The sequence below is a fragment of the Bactrocera oleae genome, chromosome 2 (genome assembly GCF_042242935.1).
Source record: "Bactrocera oleae isolate idBacOlea1 chromosome 2, idBacOlea1, whole genome shotgun sequence".
NCBI lineage: Eukaryota > Metazoa > Arthropoda > Insecta > Diptera > Tephritidae > Bactrocera > Bactrocera oleae.
The window spans coordinates 66865181-66890901 of NC_091536.1; the positions used below are offsets into that span (position 1 = coordinate 66865181).

Genomic DNA, 25721 nt, shown 5'->3' on the forward strand with positions numbered 1-25721 from the left:
TCACTCTTAAAGTTTTTGCGAGCTCTTCTTGTGTTTGGCAACAATCCTAACCGAGTAAAACTTCTGGTTCGTAATCTTTAAACCCTTTTTTGCCCTCCAGGACTTTCATCGTCTTCTAAGCCAAAGTCTTTTGAATGGTGAAAACCACTTTTGGCATGCTGTTTTGTTCAGTCAATTTATTTTTCTTTATTACTCATTTATGTTCGGAGTTAGTTTGACCCGAAAACAAATATTGGTATTTCATATCTAATTCGCCAAACAACAGGCGGAGCTAGACCTTAAAAATCCTTTCAAAAGAACATTCAACTTGGAATTACTAAGAAGAAAGATAACAGGAGCTGATTGTTCCTATGCTATTCAGCTCTATGTGACCGAAACGGACACACATTTTTTCTTTGTAGAGTTTTTTCTACCGCAAAGACAACAACACTGCTTGTGGTGGTTAAAATAGTTTCGGTTTCAAATGAGCAAATTTAAAGGACTAGTTACTTATGTTAGTTTGGGTAAAAATGTGAATATACCTATAAGCAGGGATGGGCTTGTGTAAAGTAGGTGGTTAAGTAGGAGAGTTATTTATACGCTGAGAAACATTTTTCTCACATTTGGGCACGCCACCTCCTTAGCAAGACAGGGTAATTATTAGTTCCGACAAAGTTTTGAATTTGAAGAGATATCGTGTCGGTTTTAGTATATTAACAATTCTTTCTTTTTTTTAACTTAAAATTGGAATTCAATTTATGAAAAACACAATTTAATAGTACAATCCTAAGAAAATTTATATCTTTGAAAAATAATAACAGCGATAAAACAAGAAATTTCGTGATCTCCTGGACTCTCTCAACGATCTCAACAAAGAGCTAATACGATCTCATTTACGTTCTTAAATTACGACCACACATATCGTTTTACACCAACACCGAAATTACTCAACACACTAAAATAGTTGCATTCAACAAGTGGCAAGGCGGTACGATCAGCTGTTCACTGAGTTTGCGAAGCTGGCGCGCACATCTGTCAGTTCACGTGCGAATTTGAGTTTGTTTATATTTATCAAAACAATTGCCAAATATTTAACTAAATATTTTCGTGTTCGGTAGCGCGGTTCGGTAATAGTGATATATTAAAATACTTAGTAGTGTAAATAAAGTGTTAATCGTTTATTCGTTTTTAACGTAATGTCGATTTTACTTGCGGATATCGATGCCACTTGCGCGGCGCTTGGCTATTATGATAACGAACGCTATCTGGCCGAGCCGGACGCATTGCAAGGCCTACGGGTATGTAGTTTGCGCTTATTTATGTTTATATTACAAGTAAAATTGTTCCAATTTGCAGCATTTAATATGGATTTTGCGACGCGATTTGGAAAACCATGAATATCGCCGTCACTTGGGCCATGCAAAAGTGTTACAAACTGATTTAGTGCATATGTTGCATGATTATGTGCATGATCCGGAATATACAGATGCGCTTGTGCGTCTAATGGTCATCTTAACAAATCCCACATTGTTGCTGTATCGCGAAGGACCACCAAAAGATTTCCACAGTCGTAAAGTTTTCATGGAATTGATTGAAATTTCACAAGGCTACAAGGGTGCCTTTACTCAAGACAAAATTTGGATACCACTATATGGCATATTTAAAAAGAGATTAGAAATCGTAAGTATTCGCATGTTAGTGCCTTTTTGGCGTTGTGTACTTATGCGCGTGAATTGGGGATGAAGTGAATGTCCTTGCAGCTGAAAGCGGTACGAATGCATGATAGGAACGAGTTTAGAAACCAATGAACTATAAATAACAGCTGTTAAATGCAAGTTTCAAAGTGATTTTGTGTTGCTAGGCAAATTTTTACGAAATCTTGTTAAGAGGTTTTGTCCATATGTCTATAAATGTACAGTTTATACCTTGCGCAAGTGTGTATTAAGTTTGCCACAAAGTTTGTAATAAGCAGTAGAAAAGGACGGAGACCATAAAAGACTATAAGTTATTTGCGTAATGAACTGAGTCGATTTAGCGCTGTCCGTCTGTCTGCATATACGCAAACTAGTCCCTAAGTTTTTGAGATATCGATCTGAAATTTTGCAAATGCTCGTTTCTTCACAAAAAGCTGCTAATTTGTCGAAAACGTGGTTAGCGGACGAGTATAGCAAATAGCTGTCATACAAACAGAACAATTAAATTCAAGTTCAGGTATGGAAAACTTTTTTATTTAACAAGATATCCTTACAAAATTAGATATATATTCAAGGTAACGGTATTTTTTTATTTGACAAGATATCTTTTCAGAATTCGTCATAGATTATTGTCCAAAATAATGCTACAATCTTGGATTAAAATTTACAGATGGACACCTACAGCATGTAGCTGCCACACAAACCGAACGATCAAGGTCAAGTTTTGATAAGAAAAACTATTTCATTTGACGAGATATCATCACGAAATTTGGCATGGATTATTGTCAACGCTACAATCTCCGCTTATTTTTTTTTCAATCGTACCATTTCAGCATATAGCTACCAAACTGAACGATAAATGAATGATTCTTATATTGAAACTTTTTTATTTGTGAAGAATATTATAGCTTCGACGCTACGTTTTTTCTTTATCATTCTAACTCTGTTCTTTTTATTGTATGTGTACTTATTTTCTTTCGATGGCTATACAAATTATGTATTTTCTAAAGTTCTAAAATACATTTAAAATTTTAAAAGGAAATTTAAATGTTCGTTTTAAAAGTCGTAAACACACAACTTCAGACTATTTAATTATATTACTTTTGCACAATAGTAAGCATAAATTATATTAAATAGTCCCCTCCGGCCATTTGTGCACTCCATACAGCTGCAACCCTCGATTTACCGCACAATTACTTAAGTACACACACAAAAGGAAGTAAATAATTGCAATTAAATGCCAAAAAAAAAAAAAAAAATTATAATAAATATGTCTGTTAACTGCATTTTAACTTCGCTTTAAATTTAACAAAATAATAAAAGCCCCATAACTGGTCATTCAAATCATTAGCCCCAATTGCTAACAAAAACGCGCAGAAAGAGTAGAAAGCGAATGAGAAGTACTTGAAGAAGTGCATGAAAATTTGCGCCTTTGTGCAGCATAAAAGAAAATAATAAAATAATGTAATGGCCAACCAAGTTAAGACCTTGGAAAATGGGCAAAAAATGAGGGCTAAAAGCAGCGCCGCATTTCGCTTTTAGGCTTTAGCAAAGATGCTTGGAAAAAGTTTTTGCAGAGCATTCTACACACCGTCACCGTTAGCCAAATGGCCAGAGATTCATTAGTATCAAGAAAAGAATTCTCCCTACACCGATTTGAATAGGTTTCTCTTTTTGTTAAAAATGAAAGCAAAATTTATAAAAGCGCGAAATGGTGGGTGCAAAAAATGCTGGTGAATACCGGAGCGAGGTTAGGAAAAATGTCGACAGACTTTGCAAAACAAATTAAAGACATGAAAGACGTAGAGCAGCAAGCGCTAAAAAAATTATACCAACAACAAAAAGAAGTACAAAACTATATTAAAAACTCGCGCTGAAAACAAAGCGAAATCGCTCTAAATTATATAAGTATTTATATACGTACATACGTATATTTAAAAAAGTTTGTTATCTTACCGTTGCGGAAACTTTGCATTAGGCACGCACAAACTCAATTTCGTATAAATGCATGCCAATGCATCTGCCCCTGACTCAAATTAGTTATATACTAGTGCCAGCGCTTCCATTTATTAGCTGCTATTTAGTGGAAATATAAAAAAATACTAACTGTATGCCGGCCAGCAAAAGTTAAGCTCCCCCTCTCTTCCTCTCTCACTCCTTATGTTATCTAATTTATGTACTGGACCTTTAGTATACTTGCTCGACGCAATTAATCGCCACTCCTGCGCGGCATCAACTTTTTGCCTAGCGCCAACTCCAGCGCTTGACATTAAGTCAAGGATTACTAAATAGTTTTATGGCTGACAGTGGCGCATTAGCAAATGTAAGCGAATTAATGCGCTAAAATGTGCAAACAGTTAAAAAAAAAAACAAGAAAAAACGTTAACTTCAGTTGCACCGAAGCTATTATACCCTTCACAAAAAAAAAAGTTTTCCATACAAGAACAAACTCGTTCAGCTACACGCTATAGCTTTCCGATCTGAACAATTTGTTCGGAGATTGTAGCGTTGCCTTGAGCCATAATCCCTGCTAAATTTCGGAAAGTTATTTTATCAAATAAAAAAGTTTTCCATACAAGAACTAAATTTTGAACGTTCCGACTAAAGAGCAGCTTCTTGTTGAGAAAAGAACTTGTGCATAATTTCACTTTGATAACTCAAAAACTGAGGTACTAGTCCGCGTATGGATATAACGCCTCCGATCGTCAACTCAATGATTTACACACATATATATTTTAAAGGATTTTCGACGTTTTCTTCTGGGTGTTACAAACTTCGTGGCGAAATTGATATATCCTGTTGAGGTTATAAAAAAGGATGAATAAGTTTTAAGTTTTTAATGATTTTTATGAGTTCGTTTATATTTAAACTTTTTTGCCTTCTTTCATTTTATTTAATGCTTTTATTTCTTTGCTTTTATTTCAACTGCAAAACTGGCCATTTGCTGCCATTAAAAGGATTAATTAAAGAGTTCGCCACGTACAGGCGACCCGACGTCTGATAGCCACTCGGAATAACTCATAGTGCGGAGCAACATGCACTTACCCATCATCAGTGAGATTACACCGAACGATTTAAATATTTTTCGCCATTTGGTATCCAGTCTTTTATGCGCTTTCGAAAATGTCTATTTTTTCAACTCTATCTGATATTTGTTGTTGTAATTTTTTGAATGCTTTGAATTGCATATACCCACTGACATTGCACTAAATATAATGGGTGACTTCTTTGCCGCCCGCGACCGCGCACTTGTTGGTTAATGGCTGCCGTGCCAGCGTCGCATCAGCATTTTTTACGCGGTTGACATTTTAATTGCATTCTGTTTGTAAAAATCACAGCCAGTTGATAGCGACGGTTGATAAAAAAGTAAAATTTGCCACATAATAAAATAGAAATGCAATTTTTATGCTCTCCAGCTGCATTAAAACTTTTGCAGCGACAGTTGACAGCAGGATACTTGGGCGCAATGGCATTGAGCACGCCACAGATTGTAGCAAATTGTCCATATAAAATGTTAGTAGACTTCAGCTTTGCTTGATGCTAGTAGACTTGTAATTAAAATTACAATTTACATTAATATTTAAGTAGGTTTCATATAAAACTTAAATGTAAAAGTCTTAGTATGGAGGCATTAAAAGAAATGAAATGCTGAAAATAAAAATAAGTAATTAAATTATAAACGTTGTTGTTGTTATAGCAGGATAAATTTATATAAATAAATTTTTTTCGAAATTCTGCTAAGTAGTCACCTTCGTTGAATATAAATCTGGTACCATTATGATCACGTAGACCAAACTGTAGTAGATATATACATATGTATAATGAGGATATATGAAAATGAGTACATATGTACTGTAAATGTATATGAATATAAAAATATTTTTGAATATGAATATAATAAAATAAGAATGTAGAGAGGAAGTTGAATATAAAAATGTGAGCAGAAATATTTAAATGAGGATGGAATTAATTTTTTATAAGGTGTGCATATAGTGCATATACATATTTATGTAGGTGTGAACAGACAAATGAATATAGACCTGGATATGAAAATATTAATATTAACATATTAGATTTGATGTATGTATATTAGGGTGAGCTTAAAACTAACCTATCAAAATTATGGGCTAAAATACCTTTTTACACAGAAAAAATTTACGGTGATATTTTACCTAAATCCGTTCATTCTAACTGTGCTAAATAAAACCTTTAATGCTAATAATATAAGTTGTGGTAGCATATCGCGAATGTAAGGCTTTCCGTCCTTCCTGCTCACACTCGTCCATATATATGCATATGTATATCGGTTCATATGTGGACATAATTTTGTACCCTGAATAGGGTATATTATATTAAGTTTGCCACGAAGTTGATTTAGCCATGTCTGTCTATCTGCTTGTATCTACGCGAACTAGTTCCTCAGTTTTTAGCTGCTCAATTGTTGGACTCGCCGATATCGGACCACTCTAGAATATAGCTGCCATACAAATTCACCAATCAAAATCAAGTTTTTGAACGAAAAACTTTTTTATTTAAAAAAAATTATTTTACGAAATTTGGCATTGATTATTGTTCGAAGCAAGGCTACAATCTCCGAAGGAATGGTTGAGTTCGAACATCTATAGCATATAGCTGCCTATCAATATTAAGTCCTTGTATGAAAAATTTTTTATTTGAGAATATATCTTCACGAAATCAAAATCAAGTCCTTGTGTGGAGAATTTGTTTACTTGACAAGATGTTCTCATGAAATTTGGCCTAGATTATTGTCAAAGACAACGCTACAATCTCCGAAGATAATGTTCAGCTTGGACCACTAGAGCATACAGCTGTACAACTGGCCGATCAATATCAAGATAAAGATATTTTAATACCATTTTATGTTATAAAAAATTCACCCAGGAAGGGCATTATATCTTCGGTGCAGCCGAAGTTAACCTTTTTCTTTACATTTATTCAATTTGACCTTTGACTTTGATAATACATATATTTTCGAAATAAGTACGAAAAAATCTTTAAAAAATGTCATATCGCCAGTTTATATACATATAGAAATGCGTAGATATTTACTCACATACGTATGTGTATGTGTGTGTATCCATGTAAGCGTTGTACTCTATTTTTACAACTACAAGTTACAGCAAAAATTACTTTGCTCTCCAAGCGTGTGCATTGAATAATAAATGAAAGGAAATTTCAACACCTAATACGCTAAGTCACATACACGCATCCGCACACACGAATACTGGTAAATCTACTCATTTGCGGTCTTAATAATTTGCAAAAGTTTTCGCATCGCAAATGAAAACTTTTGTCGCTTTGAATGCTCAATCGTTTACGCCGCTCACAAAGCGGAAAGAAAGCAAGCATTTACTTTGAACTTACGTAAATACGTACGTACGTACGTAGGTTTTGTAATATGACGTACGTGCGTCATGAGCTTAGTAACTTAAAATAACAAGACCGAGGAGAAACGAAAATTTAATTTAAAAAAATTAAATCCAACGCACGCAAGTAATAAACGCCTTCAAAGGCTAACCAGTCTGCCACAGCAACTTCTACCAGCACATACACACCCACAAACTACGTTTAAAAGCAACTACGCACATTTTAGACCACAAATCCTTGCACAATGCGCAGATTAAATTAAGCATGGCACAAAAACTTTTTCATCTTGACAAATGCGAGCGATGAGAAAAAAAATCAGCAACAACAACAAGGCGAGAGGCGGAATTTGCTCATTTTGACCACCAGCGAACAAGCAGATTTTTTCCAAATTTTTCATATTTTTTTTTCCAAATTGGCGCAGTTTATTCTGGTTGCCTTAGCAGCCACATTTCGAACAACAACAAATAGTTGCCCCTAACACATACACCGCTACTTCGCTTATTCTTGCTTCTGGCTTGAAGTGCTTTCGCTTTTCGGAAGTGCCTGGCAGCACAACAACAACAAGCAACATCACAATCCTCAAATTTGTCGCTTTGAGTGTTAATGTTGCGAAGCAGGCGTAGCAGCAACTGGTCCGTGGTCACAATCCAAATAAGTGATTTTCAATTCATAGCGCAATGTCATGACAACGGAACACAATGCATAAAGGAGGCACAAAAAGTAACATCTGGCAGGCGCTACAAGTTCTCCCAATCGCATTGTTACTATTTCTTTCAGCCAAAGACTTGCGTTAACAATTAATCTGAACATAAATTTATGCTTCTAGCTGCATCCTTTCCATGCTTCTGGCAGAGATCTGAAAAATTAAAGCCATTAGAATCAAGACTGTTAGAAAACAGATTGCACCGATTAGTTTTTGGTACTGCGAAATACATTTCTATGTTATAATACCAAAACTGAATTGGGAAACTATAGCTCAAGAACGATAAACATGAACATTTGTAACGTTACTTTTTATAACCTGAACAAGGTATATTAACTTTGCCATATAGGTACATATAAATTTTTCGGTGCAATGAGTCGAATCGATTTAGCCATGTTCGTCTATTCGTACTTGTACACGTTCTTCACTCTCCAAGAAGATGCTCATTTGTAGGAATCGCTCATTTTATAAGACATAGCTGCCATACAAATTGATCGATCAAAATCAAGTCCTTGTCTGGAAAATAATTCCAAGGGAATGCTACGATCTTCGAACAAATTCTTAAGAACGGACCACGATAACATATAGCTGTGATATTATAACTGACTAATCAAAATCAAGATAAACATATTTTTTCCTTAATTCGACTTTTAAGCTGCTTATGTCATGTATGGAAGTTTGACAGTTGTTTTCCTTTATGGATCAGCGTCTCCCAATCTGCTCTATCTATATTTAAAAAAAAGAAAAACAAAAAAAAACCACGTTAACTTCGGTAGCACCGAAGCTATAATACCCTTCAGAAATACAAAAGATTCTCTACAAGAACTTCGATCGTTCAGTTTGTATTGCACCTATATACTATAGTGGTCCGATATCGACCGTTCCGACAAATGAGCAGCATTTGAAAAGAAAAGGATGTGTGTAAAAAATGCAGTTAAATATCTCAAAATCTGAGGGACTAGTTCGCATATATACAGACGGGCGGACGGACGGACCGACGGACATGGCTAAATCAACTCAGCTCGTCACGCTGATCATTTATATAAACACTATAAGGATCTCTGACGATTCTTTTAAAGTTTTACAAAGATCGTGGCAAACTTAATATACCCTATTCAGGGTATAATAAACTTTTTACCATTATGCTCTGCATAATTCAATATTTACATTACAGTCAAAGCCATAATCTAAATTGCATATTATTACATAATGGGTCCAAGAGATTGGCTAAGGTATAAAATCACTAAGAGATCTAAGGGATTTTCTTATTCTAGCGAGTATTTCCTTGCTAGTTTTTGTTTTTGTTTGGTGACCCATGTAAAGGGGGTATCGAATAATGGCGGCATGTCGGTGGCGACTCGTCCTCATAGTGGAAGTCCCAGTGTAGTGAAAAATATTTTCTTAATCTGTACACTTTTACGCATCCGTGGTAGTAGAATGAAGGAGAGAACATAAAAATTGCAAAAATTATGAGCTTTAAAAAAAAACGATTATTTGCACTTTTTTGCGACGAATTACTTTTTTAAATGAACAATTTTAAAATTTTTTGTCAAATTCTAGTCACACAGTTGCACTTCTTACGAACCTGTGTAAAAAGTTTCTTGTTGATTGCTCAATTTTGGCGCCCTTTGAGGGTTTCCTTAATTCGAAAAACGTAGTCCAGCGCACCACTCCAAAAAACATGCATGTCAATGTTCATTAGATTTCAGACAATTTAGGTATAATAGAATGATATTCGAGAATAGGAACTCTAATTTTCTGCATATGAGAATTATGTCTGTATGCCAAACACTCACTGGTCATTATTGATATTGTCAAACTTAAAGGTCTAGAAACCGTTCAGAGTTACGTTTCCTTAATGTAGATAAATTAAATCAAGCTTCAAAATAATAGAATTCAAAATAATTTAAAGAAAAAATAGAATTATGTTATGACAAGTATTTTTGACACATGCAATACTTGACCGATTTCCTTAAATTGTTAACGCCTATATGGTTATCATGAAACAACACCAGTTTGTGACTTATCCTGGAAACTTTAGTTGGCCTTTAGGCCGGACCGCATTTAAAAAAAATTACCGAGGATGACTAACTATTGTATATATTCTTCATAGCATCTATTATCCTATGTATATCACCAAATGGAATACATTTTCATATAAATAAGCTCCATAAGCTCCATAAGCTTAATACCGCTTGACGACCTTGACCAAATCAAGAATAAGTTACAAAAGCTCATTATTTGCATTGGCTGTCGGCAGTCGTCAACCTAGTCCCTACATACATATTTTGTTATTTACTCTTAAGTGCTGAAAAAAAAAACGATAAAAGGAAAAACATTTATGGAATAAAATCGAAATTCAAAACAGCGTTGGCGCTTATCCTCCATTAGAGCGGGGTGTTTATTTCAGAAATATTGCCGCCACGCAAACATGCTAACATACAAATGATATAGTTCAGTGTGATGTGCAGGGTTTGACAATGGCGGTGAAGCGATTCGTGGCGCTATTTTTAGTGAAATCTCCATCTAATCTAAACCTTAGTCGTCGATTGCAGTTTATTCTCTACTCCGAAAACTTCATTGCTACATAAATTTCGCCCTAAACATCGATTGAAAGATCTCCTTTTAATAAAATACAGAAACTCGCCCGTAAGCGGTCAAAAAGACAAAAGGTTCAATAGTCTTCTTGTTATGGCCCATCCACCGTATCTATAGCATGATAGTGATACCTTTAACTAACCGCCAGAGTCACTTACACTAAAAATTTATCGATCAATCCAGGGGCATATCATCACAGTGTTTATAATATTTGCTGGATACTTCTTCAAAATAGGGAGGTCTTACCCGAGACATGGTGATATTTTTCTATGAATTTTCTTTTTATATAGTCAATTTCAAGACCAGTCGAAAACGTATTCTTTCGGAAAACATGTTTACCAAGCGAAACGTTTACCTCTAAGATATCTGACCGTTGGCAGCTGCTCTTCTTAGTGAATAGATCCAGTAAACTTTTAAATTTAATATGGCTTCACAGGCTTGAACCTTCATTTCGAATCCCCCCCAACCACTTTACGTGGCTCCGAATGGTTTCTTATGTGTGAAAAATCAACATGTTTCTATTGAAACCCCCTTTACAAGCTGCTTGGATCGATAGCGGTAAACACCTAAAGGCACCAAAAGCGGTGCCTATTTGGTAGTCACTTCCATGGTACGTGAAGATTTCAAAATGAAAATGCTCGAAATAAAAGCGAAACCAAACGAAAATGAAATATAAAAGAATATGCCAGTATATATTACCCCGACGAAAGACGCCTCCAACACTCCCTCGGCAGTTCGCGTGCGGTATTTTTTGTTTCCGGTGTCCTTTTGTTGATTTGTGTTCTCTATACAGCTGATGAATATTGTGCTTTGTGTTTGTTTTTGTGCGCCATGCTTTGTTTCGTTCAAAAGCTAAAGGCGCTGCTGCCGTTTTCATTTATATGCACATACAGTTTCACCCAATCGCCCACACTCGCGCGCCTTTGAAATTGCGTACTGTGAGTGGTATGATTTCTGCGGTGGCCACTCGCCACATGCCACATGCCACATGCGGCACGCGCTGCGCTTCAAAAGCCAGCTGCTTCTATTCCTCCTGCTTCCCTAAGCGCCGCCGCTGCCATATTGGACCAGTGTTATTTATATGTATATAGCGGCTTCTTCCTCCTTCGCCCGCCTTCAGTGGCAAGTAGCAATTTGCGCAAAAGGAAAATATTAAATACTTACTTAGCGGGGCATGCAAATATTAATAATTCTCGCTTTTTAAAATACAGAAGTGCAGAAAAATTCGCTTAATTAATTCTATGTTTGGCGTGGCATGCAGCACGAGTATTTGCAAAAGCAATCATTATGAAAGAACCTTGGCGCTTATTTTCCTAAAGTGACCACTTGCTTTGCTCAAACACACACACACACGCGCGAGTACGAGTTCATAAATAAATGTTTGAGCAATACAGCGCAAACTGAGAGCTTCAGAAAGCATAAATTTCATTTCGCTTTGCACACTTTAATTGAATTTCCTCAAGATTCATGTGACTTTACGGTCACTTTAATGTGTTTTCTGTTTGTACCGTTATATCACTGCGTTTTCTCTAAATCTATTATGGTTTTTAAATAACTTATTTAATTTGTTTTTCTCTTGCGTACATTTTCCTCATGTCCATAAATATTCTCTTTTAACTCATTTCCATTTGGCCAGCGTTGCCAATTTACGCACTGACCTCCAATCCATAAATTCATTTGTTGCCGATTGCCATGACAGTCATATCACTCCAGGGAGCAATACAAAGGGATTTTCAACTTTTCCACTCTGCATATGCTTATCTCTCCTCATTCAACACTTCATGGTACGCTTTCAGTTCTGCACTGTCTCCAGCCTCATTCATTTTCTTATTTCCTTGTTTTGTTTTGTCCGTTTATGCCACTGTACGAGCGTATGGTAGTTTCGTTTTTCTTTTGACCTTTTATGGGCTCCTCTCTTATCACATTGGAATATCCGTTACAAAGTCGTTTTTCGGTCATTTTAAAATGTCCCAGTAGGAAAATGTTGAGAAACATTACTAGATCATATATCTAAATTACTACTTTTACAGTTTTATAGCTACAAGTATTTTTAAACTACTTTGAGGATTTATGTGGTCAAAATGCATACGAAACAGCTTAATTTATTTTTCATAACTCTTCGTTTCTGAGTAAAATATTAAAATTGTCCACTTTCAAAGAACTCTATTGAGGCATGAAGATAAAATGAGGTAGTTTATATAGAAATCAAACAAACAAGGCAGGCGTATGCTCGGATGCACGAATTACATATTTACGAATGTTTTACGACTTAAAAGTGTGCGAAATGTTTCCAGATATCTGTCAAACTTGTTTATAAACCGAATGCCCTCATCTATGGATCATATTAAAACACCATATACTATAGGCTTCGAGCTCACCTGGTCGTATTAAAAACCATGCTTAATAACCGATACATCTGCCATAAAGAGCACAGGACAAACAGAAATAAGTATATTCACCAAATTAGTGCTGAGGGAAGTTATGGACAGATATCACTAATTTCTGTTTCCAAATCACACAAATAGAGCAGTGAAGCCTTTGAAAATTGCAAAAAAATCATATTAGATTGAAACCCATTGGGAAGGCAAGATAAAATAAGATTAAATAACAAAAATGAAAGAGCAAAATAACTTACGGGCGATCTGAGGTAAAGAGGAGCAATGGGAAGAGCGTGGTTAAATTTTTTAGGGTTGAAAACGGTTAACTCGATTTCCGGCAAAAGTGGTATGAAAAAGCTGTAGGTAATGAAAGCATCTACAACTTTTGTATCTTTACCTAACCTCAAAATGTATGTGAGTAATAACAATAATCAATTAGTTGTTTTTTTATTTTTATCTTTTACTAAAACATGAATTTTCTAGGAAACGTTGCAAAGGCACTGCGGAAGTTAAGGATTAATTATGAATATTTCTCGATCGGAGTTACCATATATTCAGACCAGTGGTTGACAAAAGTTCTGTTTTGATATGATATCTAATGTTGCTTGACGTATGTATAGATTGCATTTAGTTAAAAGCCAATAATGTAAATCTAATAGACGTAGTTTGATTCAAATTGGTAAAATACGTTAAGTTGGAGGAATTTTCCATTGAATCCCCTTGAAGATCCGTATGATGGCTTACCATATCATCCTAAACTCAATATATTGATGCCAAGTCCACATTTTTATACTCTTGCAACATGTTGCTACTGAGTATAGTAGTTTTGTTTACTTAACGGTTGTTTGTATCACCTAAAACTAATCGAGTTAGATATAGGGTTATATATATATTATATATAAATGATCAGGAGGAAGAAACGAGTTGATATCCGGGTGACTGTCTATCTGTACATCTGTGCAAGCTGACTCTTGAGTTTAAATTGAGATGTCTTAATGAAACTTCGTATACATGTTTTTGGGCGCCGTTAGACGGTTGGTATTGCAGATGGGCTTACTCGGAGCACTGCCACGCCCAAAGAACGCCATTAATCGAAAACCAAAAAATTGCCATAACTAAGCTCCGCAATAAGATGCAAGACTCCTACTTGGTATAACAAATCATATTAGGGAGGGGTATCTGCAGTTTACATTGTTTATAAAGTAGGTGTGGTCCCGCCGTCTAATAGGTTTATGGTCCTAAACCGCTAAAGCTATAATAACCAAATTCACTAAGGACATATATTTTAAGCACCCTTATCGACAGTGTTAAATTGGTGAAATCGGTTGACAACCCCGACCACTCCCCATATAACGGTTTTGATTAAAACTACTCAAATTGCGATAACTCATTAAGTAAACCAGTCAGAGATGTGCAATTTTACATAGGAGATATATATATCCAAAACAAAAGTTGGACAAGGGGCATGACACCGCCTACCTTTAAGGGAAAACCCATATCTCGGAATCTGCTCGACCTATTTCAACTAAATTCGGTATGTAACATTTTTCTGACATTTCTATGTTACATCTTATAATTGTTTAAATCGATTGTTCAAGTCCCTAGATACCGAATATTCGTATAGTTGACTGTTTATCAAAAATATCGGTCAATGTGTGAGATATATAATTGAAATTCGGAAAGAAACTACCTTGGTCTTAACCTCATACCCCTAATATAATGTGTTCCCATCTTCTTGTTGACGTTTTCCACATCAACTCAGTATGTTCTATTAAATTTAGCCTCTTCGGCCGAGTTAATATCACATACATATATCTCAATTGAAAGTGTTTTTGTAATATAATTTCAGCTGACGCGAACTAATATATAGCACTAAAACTAAGTCTAAGTGTATGGTCTTATAAGTCAGAAATATACCAAATTTGATTGTAATTTATTCCTGATTTCATCGAACAATGGATGTTTAATTCTTTCGCAACATTTTTTAATAACAAGTTTTACCAACACCTGAAAAAGTATAAAATGTTCGGTTAGACTCAAACTTCGCACTTACTTACATGTTTATATTTGATTAACGCTAATTTATATACGTGGCTCTTTACTAAGGTAGCGTTTAAAAATTACTTGAGACATTTAAAAAATAACAAGTATTCGGTTAATGTATTGCCCGGCTCACTTATTTTCATGACCTGATCTGAACCATGTGTGATAATTTTTGATTTTATTAATTGAAAATGTGATCAGTATGGACTGGATTCTTTCCTTAACAAATTCCTACAAGGGTTAGGCAACTCTGTGCCAGATTGCCTTAACCTCACAATTTTATTTCATACAATATATTCAGCTGTGTGCAGTTAACAGTAATCGTAACATGTGGACAAGGCAAATGTGTGCCTTTGTAGTTGGTGAGAGTATAAAAGTTGGGCTGTGGGCGTGACCAAAGACTGTTTTTGTATGGGCTTAGGCGCTTTTCTAACCCGTTTCACTTTCTACACTAACATAATCGCCTTGACTGCAAAATGTCTTAGTGACTTCTTTTCAACTCCAGCCGACTTTATTTATTTTAAAGGCTCACGGCTACTTACAGTTACTTAATGTATTGTTATTTGCTGTGGTTGTTGTTTTGAGTTTATTTTAAAGCCATCGCCTTTTATTGCGAATGTTTAGACATTCGAGAATGGCGTGAGCAAATGGACTTAATCGCTGTTGCTGTTTTGTATGTTGTAGCTAACTGTTTTTCGTAGCTATTTTAATATACCGCACCCCGCTGTCATTTCGGTGCTGATCCGCTTTGCCGCTCTCGCCCCAGCGGAAGTAAATTGATTTCAACTTTAGATTTATAACGATTGCCTAACTAATGATGGCCCATTCGTTCTGCTCGGCAACCGCTTAACGGCACGCAACGCTTGCTATCGACCGCCCACACAATTGCCGTTGTTTGTTTCTACTAAAAAAAGCAGTTAATATAAATTTCTTCATCTAATATCTATTGTTTGATTTTATATATCTAGACGTGTAGCTACTTAAATCAGGAGATTTACATGCCAACGGAAAGGCCTATGTTCTTATTCAGCGCGCTTCGTGTAGCTCGTCAAAAAATTTATTACTTGCGAAATTTTAATGCCACACTTCTGTTTTATTTCGCATTTTATTTGCTAGCATTACTCGTTTGCTGTTTTTATTATTGTTGTTTATTTTTTATTTTAAAGCCACTTTTCACTTGCAGGACTGGGCGATACGCAGCGAGGAGCAGAGCTTGATGATTGAACGCGTCCTTGTGCTGATACGGAACGTGCTTCAAGTGCCGGCCAATCCGGAGGCGGAGTGTCGTGCCGATAACGATGCCAGTCTGCATGACCAAGTTATCTGGGCGCTGCATCAGTCGGGCCTCATGGATTTGGTGTTGTTTGTGGTGTCATCACCGGATGAGCATCAGTTTCATTTGCACGGTTTAGAGATTTTGTGTCTGCTTTATCGCGAACAAGTGAGTATCTGTTCATACTTATGCGACCAAGATGAAGTTGCTGCAAAGAATGCAGGCAGCGATGGTGGAGTCGATGGCGTTTGTGAGTGATGGAAACTGGCAGGCTGGCAGCGGATGAGTTAAGAGCCGCTAGACAGTGGTTGGCGAGAATTTAGTAGAGCTTGCAATATCCTTTAGCTCTGCTAACTTGGAATTTGTAAATGGAAATGAGACACATTTGCTTTAATGGAGAAACTACTCTGGTTGATAGTTTTCCAAAACTTAATGGATATCTTTCCGAAGGATTTTTGGCCATCATGTGTTTAATTTTAATGTGCTGTAAAATCTGAAATGTAAATGATGCATAATTTGTAACCTTTGGGCTCGGATAATTTTTCTCCTTGGGACTTAGATTGTTAAAGATATTTCGTTACAAGCACTTGATTCCGATCGTTCAGTTTGTATGGCAGCTAAATGCTATAATGGTCCGATATCGTCGGTTCCGTTAAATCAGCAGCTTCTTGGTGAGAAACCTCGTCACGCTGATAATTTATGTATATTTTTTATAGGGTCTCTGACTATCTCCATTTAAATTGCATGCTTTACAAAAGTGGTCTCTTATTTTTTATTTTTTTTCTTTAAATCAATTTTGTTTTTTTTATTTCTTTTTTTCTTTGCTTTTTTACGATGGATATCTCGTAAACGCATAACTTAACCGAAAAATTATAAATAATATAAAATAAATTTAAAATTACTTTTTTTTCATTGAGCTATAAAATTTAAAAAAAAAATACCTTAAAATAGTATAACTTCTAACTATTATCTTTTAATAGACCTTTTTGGAAGAGAATTCAACTTCCTACAAAATCTACAAAACGTAATATATTTGTTCAATTAGTTGGAAGTCTATGTGGTAATAAGAAAAAAATAGAAAGCTGTAAAACGGAGGACCTCCCGTTACAATTAAGAGCTCATACTTGGAGAGACTTTCTCAGAGGTGTCGTATCAACCAATTTTTCAAAACTCTTCAGGATATAATAGCAATTCGTATGAACAATGTAGCATGAAATTTGATCCACTCCTCTAGTGCAGTTGTCAAAAAGTGAGGTTATGTTTTACTCTACATGACTTTGATGAAGTTAAGAGAGGCGTTCCATAGCTATATTTCAAAAATTCTCCAGGGTCTTGTCAAAAAAACTCTTACATTGTTATGATTTACCAAAAATAATTGAATCTGTTGACACCATCTAAACATATTAGACACCAAATAAGTAAGCTTATGAGGGTTTTTTCTTTTATAAATTTCAGAAAAAGTAGAATCCTTTTGTAGACTTGACTGGTCCTCTTAGATTAATGATGACTAAATAGATAGCTTCGGTACGTAGTTTACACTGTAGAACATTCGACGGTTTAAACTAGAAATGTATATATCTTTCTATAAGGACCCATATCAGGTTGCTCACTTGTGATTGACCGCTACTGCTGAAAATCTTAACCTCTCATGAGGGAAAAAAATAGCGTTTTAATCGTACTAAATGAGTTAATAATGTGTATTTCTATGGTAAATCAGAGACCCTTTCTCTTTGCTTCTTCTTAAAAGCAAATAAAAACAAGATTTACCTAAATAAGCTCTTTGACTTTAGTTTTAGAGAATACAATCTGCTGATGTTTACCAAAAAGCCAACAATCCAAACAATCTTTAATTCATCCTAAGATCCTAAGTACTACTACCGGCAGTTGTCGTAAGACAGTTTTCAGTCAAACTTCAATCGGGACATCGCCTTGTCGACAACCATTAAAAACTCTCTTAAAGTCTGTGAAATCTATTTAATATTAGCATGCTAGGCTTTTCTGCTCAGCGTGTTATGATCGCTACTAAACCCTTTCTTCAACTATTCAATTAAATACAATCGAGCATCATGAAATTTTCCACGCTGTCAACATTAACAACAACCCGCCACCAGCAGCTTATGCGTTGCCAACCACATGGAATGGCGAACGAAATGAACATTCCTTGACGCAGCCAAAGATAATTTCACACACCTGGCAGCCCGCACTCACATCAGCTGTAAATAGTTATACCATACATACACATACATACCACTACAGGCAGCTAACCTCAAAATGCACCACCGCTGCCCCCTTCTATCGCCCCTTGCGCGACCTAACGACGGGCATTAAATATTGCAAATATAACTGACGCTAATTTCCCATTTAACAGACAGCCGAATCCCTAGCGGATGCATCGTTGCAACGCAGCATCGCCGAGAAGCAACGCGACGAGCAGGAATTGTTGGCAGCGCGCCGCCGTGAACGACAACGGCTTCAGAGCAAACCGCCGACGATGCGACATTCACGTTTCGGCGGCACATATGTAATACGGAATATGAAATCCGTGTCGGATCGCGACATCATTTGCCATCAGCCGTTGGAACGTGTTATGTCGATTGATTTCGATCGTGAGAAGCATCAGCAGAAGCGCTCATTTCGCCATGTCAAGGAGGAGGTCGAGCTGACGCGGCGCAGTGCGTTCTCAGTGCGGTAAGTAGAAATATGCACACAATAGCATAAGAATACCAGCGAAAGGTTGAAATGAACAATGAAAAATGGAAAAGGTACCGCAAATGTTGAAAAATTCAATTAAGTGCGGTCTCACATATTGCCACATTCATTTTATTGTATATACATGTGCATACGTGTATGGATGCGTGTGTCTTTTATTAGCATTCTTTATTTGTGTAACTTTTTGTTCGTTGCATAAGTAAATGTTTGTATGTGTATATGCGTTCGTGGATTTGTATCTATTTACTGTGCCTTCGTGTTGGCCATTTCTCGTTTGCTTTGTAAATTAGCTTCATTTCAAATTCAATCAAATCAACGAAAAGCGTTCAATTACCTTTGCCATTTCCTATTTTTCGTTTTTAACCTTTCGTTTTTACCGTTATTTTTGGCAGTTGGCATCTGCTAACGTTATGGCAATTCAAGTAGATTAATCCCAGGTAGATGACCTCGTTCGATCGCAAACATTAGTTATTGACAAAATTTGTGCAAAAGATTGTTTTTCTGTTACCTTTGATTTGCTCTCTAGCTTAGTTTATTTTGTTACGATAATATTTAAGACCTAGGGTGAGGGATTGGATTTGGTAAAAATTCGGAGGCTGCTTGTATTTTCATTTGAATTACAGCAGTGTGTCTTCATGATAACATTGACTTTATATTCAGCTAGGAAATTGTGGACGAATCTACAATAACGCCTTAAACCTTTCTTTGGTTCTCAAGATATTCTCTCAGACGCAATTTAGTACAGCTCTCGATTTTAGAGTATGAATTTACTTGGAAAATCAGGTAAAATTCAGAGTATGTGATGTGTTGTTAACCCGAAAAGGCCTACACCCCGATAGTTGAGTCAGCGTAACCGGAAGTATTTCTATCCGAACAAGGACTGTCAACTTGGGAATGTTCTCGTACAACTACTAATAAATATAGAAAATTTAAGGGTCGTATCTGGATCTTTGTTATTTCTTAGCCGTTATATTACTCCTCAAACTTTCGAATAAATCGTGAAAGAAACATACTTTGGTTAGGAATTCGAATTCATCGCCTTATCTCTATATGTTTATGATGACTACTTAAAGCACTTTAGTAAAGTGACCTCTCCATAATTAAAGCATACTTTGGAGGCATTTAATTTTTTTTTTGTACCCTGAACAAGATAATTCTACATTATAGAGTATATATATAAATCATCAGCGTGACGAGCTGAGTCGATTTAGCCATGTCCGCTTGTCGGTCCGTCAGTCTTTATATACTCGAATTACACCTTTAGTATATGAGATATCGATCTGATCCTTTTCCTCCAGCAACTGTTCATTTGTCGAAACCACCGTTATCGGACCACTATACGATATACCAGGCTGCTATAAAACTGATTATTCAAAATCAAGTCCTTGTGTGAGTCGGGCTCGAGTTATTTTCCAAGGCAACGAATCGAATCACTATAGCATATAGCGGCCATACAACTTATTGATTCGGTGCAGACGAAGTTAACGTTTTTTCTTGTCTTTAAAATATTTTGTGTTAGGCATTTTGTGCGCCGGCAGGTCTTATGAACAAGTATTCGGATGCTTTTTCTGTCGATTGCCAAGTTTATCATATTATATATTAAGATCTCTCTCTTTTGTTCAATATACTCGTCTTTAGTTAGGTTTTCGCCACATCCGATGGCAGCGGATTTTATGGTTTCTGTCCGTTATTCTTCCTGGTCCTAAGTCTTCCCGAGTTCACAGAGTAGCAGGCTTTAGTAGCACATTTTATGACTGTCTATTGTAATAGTTTGATGGTACATAAAGTTATCTACCGCCCGGCAGACAGACTGAGACACAGGGAAAGATGGCAAGTTCCAAACTTTACGGTATATACAAAAATATATTATATCGTATACAAAAAATCATTAGGTATAGCGTTCAAATATATTTATAAGCCTTTAATTTTTCTCCTGATAAAGTATTATATTATAGTAAGTTGGGTTCTTATTCTGTTTCTAGCTCGTTCCAAGTGCTTTACACTGGTCCTTAGAAAATTACACGTATTCCGGGGTATTTATAATATAGTAGGATAGCACATGAACTTGCTGTTGTAACTATTGTTAAAATTTAAAAAATATATAATCTATAATTTTTTAATACTATCCTAGAGTTTGTTACAGATAAATTTCCAATATACAATAATCAAATATTTCACACTTTTTTGTTTCAAAATTTACCTTGCTTATATGAAAATAATATATGGGGTAATTTTTTGTTGTTGCTATTTTTTATTTACCCCATAAAATATGCGCTCAAACGTAGCAAAATAATAAATATAAAACACTCACCTGCACAACACGTGACATTGATGAACTTTTACGATGTGACTGGTTGACTAACGTACTCTGAAGTCGGTGCACACGCCGTTGATAAGTATCAGCTGAAGTGCCACGAACAATACAATACGTTCGTTGGCCAAAGTGTATGAGCTTTTATTAGCTGACAAAGCGTAAACATTCAGCAATTACTCGTGAGGTTGCGCATACGCCACGTACGCTGCCATACAACAACCACAACAGCAGCAGTGATTGAGAACTTCTCGTTGTTATTTGCTCCGTGTGCAGCGCATGTGGTGTAAATAAATTAAAGGTAATTCCACTTGTTCGCGGCACACACTTATTGTGAAGTTAAAAATTGAGATTTTTAATTTTTTCTTCAGTAATAAATGTGGATTATTAATTAAATTTTTTGGAAATATATTTTTATTTTAATTTGTTATTACTGCTGGCTAATTTTTGCAATATACTGAGGGTTGCATGTTACTTAAGTTTTAGGCTTCGTCCACTGCGATATTTATAATAAAATATACTTATGTATATAACTCAAATGATATACCATATATCTGATATATGTAAATTCAAACTGAGGGGCTAAATATATAATATTGGGTCCATGAGAGTGTGAGTGTGAACCACGTTATTCATTAAACAATATATTTGTCATACAGTCTGTTAAACTAACGATAATCATTATATATATGTGGTATATGGGGGTTGGAAATTCTTGGATCGATTTCTCACTAACAAAATAAAACCTGATCAATATTAGAAGTTGACAAAATTCTCTCAAGATTTCGTACATAGTGACCAATATACGAGGTGTGTTCAAAGGAAAAGGTGAATTTTAAATTTTCTTGAAAAGTACTTATTTATTCATCATTATCTATTTTGTTCCCTTCAAATTAACCCCCACTCGGATATAATACACTTGTGCCAACGCTTTTTCCAATCCTCGAATCACTTCTGAAATGCGCTTTTCGGTATGGCTCATCAGCTTTTTCTTCGATTCTGACTTGATCTCATCAATTGTGGCAAAACGCTTTCCTTTCATTGGTTTCTTCAGTTTTGGGAATTGGAAAAAGTTGCAGGGAGCCAAATCAATCATTTAAGCAAACCCGGCTCGTTGTTGATGTCATTCAACAATTCCTGAGCGATACTGATGTGACATTGCTTATGCTCAAAATTTAGCAATTTCGGAACAAACTTCGCTGTCATATTTTTCATGCCCAAAACATTTGAGAAAATTGAGTGGTATGAGCCGATTGATATGGCAACATCCTCTGCAACTTCCCTAATAGTGATTCGACGATTTTCAACATTTCAAGTGCCTTGGAGCACTTTATTCGATTTGTAACGCAAATACATATTCCTTGATGCGTTTCTTTCAAAAGTCAAAAATCGAAGAGCACACAAAAACGTGACTAACCTTTTCTGTCGTATAAATATAGAACTTCACCAAAATGTGGGCGTGGGCGTTTTACAAACGTCCTTTTCTCCACAAGAAGCTGCTCATTTGTCGGAACCGTCGATATCGGACCACTCTAGAAGATAGCTGTCATACAAACTGACCGATCAAAATCGAGCCTAGCATTGACATATTAAAATGCGTTTAAATGAGTTGAAGACATACACACATTTGTAGTAGATGGGTTGAGGGTTTTAAATAATAATTTGTTGCTGTTGTTGTGATGCTTCTTCAGAAAGCAATTATTTGTTATAAATATTCGCATAAACTCTCTTTGATACCACCATTTGACCGCAGGATAGAATATTTTCAAACAAATATTTTGCATTTGAAGTTTTTTTATTTCATATTGTTATTGTTTTTGCTATTTCAATTGCATTACTTCACCGGCTGCAGTTGAAGCATTTAAACGGCTAATAAGCACAGACATTTCGAAAGCAAAGTCAAGTGGAGTCGAACGGAGCAATCTATTGCAAATGACAAGATAGAAATAAACGAAAGCAAAATTTTCAACTCTTACACTGACCGTGACTGTGAAGGTTGTGTGGTAACGTAAGCACATATACAGAAGCCGTAATAAAACAGCGCAAATAATAAGTTTATCTTGTAAAGTGGTCGCCTCGCCACAATTGCTTTGAATCTGCCCTGAACCCTTATGAGCAGTATGCAGCTGTCGAGCGCAGCCTCTTACGCAAGCAAATCACAACAAGGCAACAACAATAATGATAATAATAATTGTGTGGTAACACAAAACCGCGGTGTGCGAGATAAATCTAGAAAGAAGTATTTTTAAAAAATATCAACTAAACCTCTATTGCAAGCCACGAATGCTGCATTTGCTATATACTCATGCATATAGACATCTATATATATTTATCTACCATGTACTCCTAAAGCACTTTAGCCTTTCGCCATTGCCCTCTCCATTCTAATTGAGTGCTTTGCTGCCTTTACGGCGGATTTTTATTTTCGTTTGAGCCGCGGCGCCTTGCAAAGGGAAACAGAAAAGCATTGCTTACGGTGCAACTAACGGTGTTGCTGAGTTGCGCGGACGTGTTACGGTTAAAAGAGCCGTAAAATAAGCTGCAAGTTGCAGCCACACGCTTCACGCACCCATACATACTCACACACACACATACAATGAAGTTCGCTATAGCACTAGTAGCCATAATAAGCGTCGGGTGGATTTGCTACAACAACAAATTACATGGCATACAATAATAGGAAATTGCAATTTTCGTTAGCATCGAATGAATTAATTTGTAGTTGGTTTTCTACTTGGGGCTATAAATTTATATGCAGTTGCACGTGTGTGTATGTAGGCTTGCGTATTTTGCACTTCCATCTTTTGCACTTTGGGGTCATCCTTTGGGTAATTCCAGCACACGGTCTGCTCTGCATACTCGATATTTGTGCTAATGTTTAGTCCAACCCGGATCCAGCAAACACATTGTAAAAGGTGCTATTAGAGTTACAACTTTTTGCAAATAATGATTCCAACCGCGTTAATTGTATTATTTTGTATATTAACTTTTGAAAGACCATCTAAATTCACTATGAGTGTCTTATAGAGGTCCCTTAGCAGCTCAACCAGTCAACAGGTATTCCATTGTACATTATTCACTCAGATCTTCTAAGCAGCGCCGGTGTTTACGTTCGGTACGTAAGTACACCTATTCTGAGAGTAGTGCTGGTCTTATCTTCACATTCTTCAACACTGTCTTATCGGCTGATGGAATAAATAATCAAATTAAATTTTTTTTGCTAATTGTTAGTCGGTGTAACTGCACTGTAGATGAGCTGCTGAAATATGCTAATCAGGGTAACGCGATGGTGGCTTGGATGTTAGTCTGTAAGTCATCCAGGCACATTGTTTGAAATCAACATTAGCCGTACTAAGGACCTTACTTCAAAGACTCGATAAATTTAAATCAACAAGAGAAGACTAAATGGGTAAAACAATTGAACACTCCCAACCTGCGTTTAGTGTTAGCACGCCCTTATCAACCAGTCAGGCGGTTGAAGCTGCCGTCAGAAAGCCAAATCTTGTAGCCATGCCGCGAGCAACTCTTTGATAGTCAAACGAACTGCAATATCTTCGATTTCCTATCTTACTAAGTTATTCCATCTTTGAACCTATTTCTCCTAAAACACACCATCTTTGCAATACCGATAAATGGTTGCCTCTTACCATATTGAGGATTGAGATAACCGTTAACTATTACATTCAACTTTATCTCGGCATTTGAACCTATCTATATATTTTTAACTATTCTGTAAGATAACCTTACTATGCACTTTGGTAAAATGCATGTTACAACATCTTACTTTTTAATGTTTTTTTTTACAAAAAAAAACAAATATCGATAAACCTAGAGACTATACTGACTGATACATGTATGTATACAGTGTTTTATCCCTCTTGCTGTAGTTTCCACTATTTTTCAATGGATTACTTTCAACTTATTTTGTTTATTTTGTGCAGCATAGTTGGCCGCCTTTGGCATTGACTTTTGCTAACACATAAAGCATATATTTATTTGACTCTTCCTCTTCATTGTGCAACAAAAAGAAAATACAGACAGTACGTCTATTCATTTTTATTATTTATTTCATATTTATCCTCTTGAAGTAGAGAAATAAAATCGCCACGCTCATAGTCACTCACACGTATCCACAAAGATGAGCAGATTCTAATATTAGAGGCATGACTTCGAAGAAATGTAGTTAAGAATGGAAAAAGCTAAAAATAATAAGATTTTTATTAATTCGGAAAAGTACTTTATAAATTTGATTTTTTCTGTGCGTTCATCCTCAATAATACTTCCCAACTATAATTAATTTTCGAAATAAACTGACACGTTAGGGTGGGGCGAAATTTTTTTTTTTGCTTAGCCTGGGGGTAAAATCTGTAGATTATAAAAAAATAAAATTTTAGGACAAAAAAAAAGTTTTTAACACCTAGAGGCGGCGCACTCAGTTTTAAAGTAAATTTTCGAGTTAAATGACCACATGCTTTCCTTAAGCGTTAAAATAAATTTTGAGTCGAAAACCGTCAAATTCGATATATTTTATATAGACGTGAAGAAAAGTTATTTTTTTTTGTCCAAAAAAAAAAATCGAAATTTTCTTTAAAACTGAGTGCTGTGTGTTAAAAAATCTTTCTGTTTTTGGCCAAAAAAATTTTTT

The 25721-nt window shown here is 35.8% G+C and overlaps 1 protein-coding gene across 1 annotated transcript in view; it reads left to right on the plus strand.

Annotated features, from left to right (window-relative positions):
- The first annotated feature begins 990 nt into the window (after positions 1-990).
- timeout (circadian regulator timeout) overlaps positions 991-25721 on the plus strand; it is a 411432-nt gene continuing 386701 nt past the window's right edge. The window contains exons 1-4 of the mRNA XM_070105532.1: positions 991-1277; positions 1336-1659; positions 15967-16224; positions 18425-18744. Of these exons, the coding sequence (XP_069961633.1) occupies positions 1176-1277; positions 1336-1659; positions 15967-16224; positions 18425-18744 (1004 nt within the window). The 5' untranslated portion in view covers positions 991-1175. The remainder of the gene's footprint in view (positions 1278-1335; positions 1660-15966; positions 16225-18424; positions 18745-25721) is intronic.